General features: G+C 46.2%; 1 protein-coding gene across 1 annotated transcript; it reads left to right on the top strand.

Moving 5' to 3' along the window:
* The first annotated feature begins 449 nt into the window (after positions 1 to 449).
* Positions 450 to 5,603, top strand: LOC114010181 (E3 ubiquitin-protein ligase RBBP6-like). Its single transcript, XM_055814153.1, has 3 exons — positions 450 to 668; positions 2,900 to 2,999; positions 5,546 to 5,603. The coding sequence occupies exons 1-3, from the start codon at positions 503 to 505 to the stop codon at positions 5,601 to 5,603; spliced, it is 324 nt and encodes a 107-aa protein (XP_055670128.1). The 5' UTR covers positions 450 to 502.
* Positions 5,604 to 6,881: the final 1,278 nt, after the last annotated feature.

Raw genomic sequence — 6,881 nt, 5'->3', positions numbered from 1 at the left:
CCGCAGATTGGGACAGCATGGGGGTGGCAGGAGGGGACAGCAGGCCATGACAGCCTGCGTGGTGACAGGAGGGGACAGCAGGCAGTGGCAGCCTGGAGGGTGAGAGGAGGGGACAGCAGGCCGTGACAGCCTGGGGGGTGACAGGGCACGGGGCGGTGACAGGCTGGGGGACAGCAGGGACACCGGCGGCCCAGGCGGGGCTGATGAAGGCCCCTCCCCCAGGGGCGCTGAGTGGCCCCCTGAGCCCCTCTGTCACAATGCGGAGCCGCCTGGGTTGCCATAGCGAGCAGCTTGGCCTGGCAGCGCTGGTGCGAGGAGGGAGCGGAGGCCGAGCCAGGGCCTGTCCCCATCGTCCTCCCACCGGGGCTGCGAGGAGGAGCCGGCGGGCTCAGCCCGCGCTGCTGGCCCCAGCCCCTCGGTGGGCCCTGACCTGCTGTGGGGGCCGCGAGGCCAGCTGCTGCGTGAGGTGCCATCGCGGAGCGGGCACCGCCTGGCCCCGGCCATGTCGTGTGTCCACTACAAGTTCTCCTCCAGGCTGAACTCCGATGTGGTCACCTTTCACGGCCCCCACATCTCCCTGCGCGACCTCAGGCGCCAGATCATGGGCCGCGAGAGGCTGAAGGCGACCCACTGCGACCTGCAGGTCACCAACGCCCAGACCATGGAAGGTGCGTGGGGGCGGCGGGCGCGGGGACCGGGGACCGGCCGGCTGGCGATGGCGCAGGCGGCCAGTGAGGCGGTTGGGCCACGGCCGGCAGCGGTGACTTGTGCTGGGGCCTCAGAGCTGCTCTTCCGTGGTTGTGCGCTGGCAGCTGCTGTCAGGGCTGTGTGCGCAGCCAGGCACAGCAGCGTCCGGGGTCCGTGTGCGACACCGCGCGTGGAAGAGGTTTGGTTTCTGGGAACCCTTCTAGCTAAAACGATAAGGGAATGTGGGACAATGCCTTGTCATCACAGACCTGCCAGATTTCTTTGAAAGCCGGCAGAGAAGGCTGAACATGATAGAAAAGGAGTGGGTGGCTAATTTAAAGGGGAAAAAAAAGTGGGTTTGGTGGCTGAAATTTGTCTTCAGCTACTTTTACTCCACCGCATTGGAAAAGCGGTGCTTGGCTGCTGCAGAAACTGCTCAGTAGCAACGTTTTGGATCAAGAGTGTATCTGTGAGTGAGAATCTATGCAGACCCTGGAAAGCCATCTTGTAGACGAGTGTTCTGTCTAAAGTATACTTGGCATTTCTTGCTAATACAGCTTCTTTGCTGCACCATGCTACACATTCATTCAGATGCTATTGAGCATCATTTCTTCATTTCTTTCAAACGGTGCATTTTTGTCGTGGTACTGCGTGTTCAACGGTGTCAGGGCAGTACTGAAGTTTTATGGCAGATCAGTTATGGTGAATATACCTAGAAATGTTCTTAGAGAAACCCTAAGTTCTTTTGAATCTGAGAAATGGTGCTTGATTCTCAGAGACGGTAATGGTTTTGTATTACTTAGTGTGCTGTTTCAGTTTGGTAATCTACCGTCTGGCAAAGCTTGCATGTGATTAAAGACTTTGGAATATGACTTGTCAGAAATGCAAAGACTTGGAAACCATCTCCATTCCTTAAACATTCAAATTTTATCGGTTGGGGTTTTTTTTTCTTTTTTCCTGTGGTTCTGTGACATTCCCACAACAGTCTTGTCTTTACAATGTGTACTCATAGGATTTTTTCCTCTTCCTCTTTGATGTATTAAAACTTAAACAGAATAACATGCCTGCTGCGGTAACTGTAACTTTGGCTCCAGCCTTTCAAGTGGTTGGACCTAAAGACGCTGTTTACCTACAGATAGGTAAAGTAGGTTCAGGAGAGTATCTGTGAGCAGACTTAACAGCACGGTGTTAGGGGTCTTGGGGGTGTTACGGGATCGCGTGTCATGTACAGCAGTAGAGACAGACATGCAGGTAGAGGCAGACGTACAGGTTGTGACACAGATGCTTACTGGAACTTTTGTAAGGGTGTTTTCCCCGTGAAAATGCAAAAATCCCCCAGCGGTTGTCAGAGCAAAGCTAAGGAATACATTTCGGTGTCATTTATGTGTATGCCAGATTTTGGGGTTTTATACATAACCGTGACTTTCCGTTTTTATTGAACAGCATCTACGTGCTTAAAGTCACCTTCAGAAGATGAAGGAAAGAACTAGGCCTGGATACTCTGCCTAAAGGGGGTTCTTGGAGATCCTCCCTGTGGAGATATGGTAGTGGGTTTTATAACTTTGTGCAGGAGTCCTGACTAAATGTTGGCATGATCTTGGAAAGACCCTTCAGTGAACCTTGAGTGAAGATGGCCAACTTGTTCAGAGTTTTCCGAGCCGCGTGATCACGGAAATCTCGTAATAGAAGCAATGCTAATAGAAGCTAAAAGTAAACAGGATTTTACACATCACTGGGGGGAAAAAAAAGAGATGGTGGACTCTTTTTGAAGATGGTGGGAAGGCAAAATGGATGGTTGGGATGTGTTTTAAAAGGTGGGAGGCGGGGTGGGGGTGTCCTCTTCCGTGCTCGCTATTATAGAGACATGTTCTAGGGTTTTGTAAGCTAACAGGAGCAAAAGCAATGAAAGTTAGATCAGGAAAGAGCCTCATGTTTTAGCAGACTCTGCTTTAGTGACTTTAGAGACCATTTTGCTGTTGGCATTGAAACGATTCAAAACAAATGGAAAAGATTTTGCTGCTTGTGTTTGACTATCAGACCTGAAGATTTCTGGAAAGGTACCGTGAGTGTGTGGACATGATAAAAGCATTGCGCTGTGTGTAAAATGTTGCTTTTCTATCCGTAAAGGGTTCCCTGAAGTGCTATGTCATGACATATTAATATCACTCTTACGAACTGACTGATGCTTTCTCTGTATTGATGTTGTTTTCAGAATACACAGATGACAATGCCCTGATTCCAAGGCACTCATCGGTAACTGTTAGGAGAGTCCCTGTTAGAGGAGTTAAAGCTACCGGCAAGACAGACCTTGGGTAAGCAGCCATAACGCGTTGTGTTCTTTGGGAGGGGTTTCAGTGTGTTCACCTTCTTTGTGGCTGTTGGTTTACGGAGGCATTCCGGTTGTCTCTTTCTTGTTAAAGCTGCTGTTAAATTGTGTTGTGACAGGGCAGATTTGAATGTATCTGTCCCAAAGCAGACTTAGATTTTTCAGCCCGCTGGGACGTGGCATTCAAAGTCCAACAGTGGTAGCTGTTCAGACGTTTGAATTGGGTTTGTTCTTGGGCTTGGTTTTTCTGAGAGTCAAGTTCTCCGTCCTGTTTCCTCTATGCAGAGAGATTCCTTATTTTATGCTTTTGCTTGTATTGCTTTTAGAGTAAACGGAGAGACACATTGCAGTGTGAACTGGTAATTGGTTCCCATCTGCCAGCAGTCCGAGTCCCAGTGTTTGACTGCTTCCTTTGTTTGGGGGCGGGGGGGGCAGGGTATTCTTACACCCCAGAGGGGTGGGGGGTGGCGGGGCTGCATGCTGTCTCCAGAGGAAAGACTGAGAGTGGCCAGCTGGCAAACCGTGCGAACAAGAAGTTTCATTCTTAAGTGATTCCTATTAGTTTCCTAAAGACAATGCCTGTGTCGGGCAAGAGAAAAAGAGCAACGTCCTAAAGCGTATTGCCTTTTGTGCCAGGACGGTGAAGGAGCAGTTGATCTTTTCCAAACCTGAAGCTCAGAAAGCAGTTGAGCACATTCCCAAATGTTGCTAGTTACCTTTCTAAGTTTGATTTCACCCTAAGCTGCTCTCTGTGCTCCAGGTATTACTGCTGTATTCCTCAGATTTATGGAGGACAGAGAATCTGATTACAATTGCAGATATTCAAATGTAAGCCTGACTACAGCATTGTTGCTGTCATCGATGTATTCGTCCAGTCCAGTTCTGTATCAGCTGCGTCAGCATGGTTTGAATGGTCATGTTTTCCAGCCTTCTTCAAGACAGACCTCTCCTCCACCATTAGTAGATATTATTGACTTGTGGTTATGCCGTGTCTTTCTAATGTTAGTTCTCAATAAATAAAGTATACCGGCGAGTTACAGCGTGTCTCAAACAAACAGTACAGCAGCATCCTAGTACCCATGAAGCATCTGCAAGCAAACCCCCCTGAATTTATGTGGCTCTCCTGTAAGCTTTGGGCATATTAGTGCTTTCAGGCACTGCCAAGAGTTTCTGGATGCCACAGCACTGTGCTGCTAAGCATGGTCTTGTTTGGGGGGTTAATTTAGATCGGGATGCTTAGTGCTGTCTTGTCAATATAGCCTCCATTTCTGGTTGGATGACACCCTCTCCTGGTGTTGGAATGCTGCCCTAAAATGAGAGGCTAGGTGCCACTAGCATCAAAGATCCAAGAAGCACCTGCACGTGGGGATAAGGGATGAATGCCGCTGCTCTGCTAAAGTTGCAAATGGATCAGGCAGGTCAGCTTTCTATTCCTTCAGCTGGAACCATTGTGGAAACAACTGGTAGAGTTGTTAATGTTTGGGAATGGTGAATGCATGCTGTCATGGTGGAGAGGCCTTCAGGAATGTGTTAGTCACCTTGTAGTATCTTCCTCAAGGCAAGTGGATGAAGAAACCATGGTGTGGTAATCTAAAGCTTTTCCTCGCGCTTCCTCATCTTCAGGAGGTACGTGGCTGTACTTGCGAGCCTGGTGGTGGTGTAGCAGTGGCAGGAAGTATGAGCCTTTCTATTTGTGCAGGACTTGCACAGCAGCCTTTGGGTTGCCTCTGCTCGTGGGACGCTTTGGATGATGTATGAATTGTTTGTTAACTAGATGGGCGGTTGCATGTTTGATTCATGAGTAGCATGCAGGTACAGACCAATGAGTATGTGGCATCTCGGCAAGGGCTTGTGTGTCATAAGTGTTCCCTAAAATATTGTAGCATGTTCAAGATGATCTTAAAGGAAGTTCTGGTAATCAAGACTTTTTTTCTTATTTTTTTAACACAGGCCTCCTCGATCTCAGAAAATCCTAGGAACTGCTTTCAGGTGATGTTTCTACTGCTATTTGTAGTCACTTTAGGCTAAGTATGGTAGGTACCTGAACACAGTGCTTGGGCTTCCACCAAGAAACACTTTTCTACAGACAACTGTTCTCGTTTTGTCAGAGGAGTGTAGAAACCAAAGTGCTCTATCTGGTACCTATTTGTGGTAGTGGGGCTATACAGATTGCCTGAAGGTGCCTTCGTATTTGGATGGCTGACTATTTAAGAACAGAAAAATGTAGCACAGTCTTCACAGTTTTGGTACTTAGAGAGCAGAAAGAAAATATCTGAGGACTTCTCCTTGCACTGCTGTATTCTGTATCTTAGAGTCATTGGGGGCAAAGAAGGAATGGGATTTTGGGTTTTATTTCAATTGCACTGAATGCACCAGGAGAGCACACTTTATGTATAGAAATAAATTTCCGTATTCATAAGACTACCAGTACACAATGTTTTGATGTTCAGGTTTTATAAACTGTTTTCCCTGCTTTATGTTGGTTGCGAGTGCTTTATTTTAAGTTCTGATCATCTTTCTTTCTTCTTCTAGAAGTCGAACTGGGCCAGCGAGTAGAACATCAAAAGAGGTATGTAAAAACACAAGCTGAAACTTTTTGCTACATGCTGCACCTAATTCTAAGAAATGTAGCCTTGTACTAATTTTTAATATATATAAAAATATATAAAATATATATGTTTTATATATGATATTTATAATATATATATCTCAAACATACTTTCCAGTGAAACATAGTGTATGCTGTAAATCCAATGTATTTGATTCAGCATAGTAAAAACTGAGCAATGCCAACATTTGCGCGGTTCTAATGTGAATAATGGTATTTGTGCCTAGTAACGCATTGCATTTCGTACTGAATAGGCTAGAATATTTCTTGTGTGACTGTGTGTTGTACCGATAATGTATGCTCATTTTTAGAGCTTGTAGGTTCAAGGTTTGCACCACTGAACTTGGTGCCACTCTTCAGTACACCACCACTTTGAATTTACATTTGGAAAAGGGGCAGCATTTTTCTTCCGGTCAGAAAACACTGTTGTTCTGCTGCTAAGACATGAATAAGTAACTCGAGGAGACACTTGACTAGTAATGGCCTAGATCTCCACTTGGCCCTTGGGGGGTATGCTACGTGCAACGATGCATTTCAAAATAGCCCTCATAGTACAAACATTACTTTGTGGTGGTGGTTGGTTTTCATCTGGAAGTATAACTGCTTGTTCTTCACTAGAATGGAGTGAGGCATTACATGAGCTCTAGGTCACTGGATCTGATCACTTTGTAAGCTCTTAGGATAACTTAATCTAGAAATTCGTGAACTTGGGGTCTAATGAAAGTAAATGAAAGACAGCGCAAAAACTATACTGCATTCATGAATCATACTTGTGTGCATTTAGTAGATGATGAGCTATTAACTGATTAATTTATAAACTGCACTGACAATGTTTCCTGTAGTGACACTTCCTACTCAAATAAACGGAAATAATTTTTTTAGATCCTTTCGAGCTGCAAATGGACAGCTTCCTTAACCCTCCGTCTTTTAAGCAGTTGTGAGCATTTGACAAGGGTCCCCCTCTGGTCCCCCTCTGAGGTATTCTGAGCAATAGGTTGATCTCAGGAGGGGTTGGTTGCTTTAGTTTCTTCTCATTAACAACGTAGGCATACTTAAGCTGTTTAAGGTTTGGACTTTGTTTTGAACAAGTATAAATTCCACTGGCTTGGAGGTGGCTCTTCCAGTGACACTCAGAGGATATAGCGCAGGCTTTCATACAGCAGTAGGGGTGAACTATTGCTCTGTTTTGATTGTAGAACTTGAGTATGTGTTTAATTTTTCTGAATAGATTGGCGACCCTTCCGCACCTCTTTCTCTGGC

The sequence above is a fragment of the Falco peregrinus genome, chromosome 9 (genome assembly GCF_023634155.1).
Source record: "Falco peregrinus isolate bFalPer1 chromosome 9, bFalPer1.pri, whole genome shotgun sequence".
NCBI lineage: Eukaryota > Metazoa > Chordata > Aves > Falconiformes > Falconidae > Falco > Falco peregrinus.
The sequence above is the reverse complement of the archived record's forward strand: the minus strand, read 5'-3'. Positions and strand labels throughout refer to the sequence as shown.

Bases quoted from the DNA above. Each gene is read 5' to 3' on its own strand.
- LOC114010181 (XM_055814153.1), top strand. From the start codon at position 503: ATGTCGTGTGTCCACTACAAGTTCTCCTCCAGGCTGAACTCCGATGTG. The intron at 669-2,899 runs GTGCGTGGGGGC...TGTTGTTTTCAG, and splicing joins CAACGCCCAGACCATGGAAG to AATACACAGATGACAATGCC. The intron at 3,000-5,545 runs GTAAGCAGCCAT...TTCTTCTTCTAG, and splicing joins ACCGGCAAGACAGACCTTGG to AAGTCGAACTGGGCCAGCGA.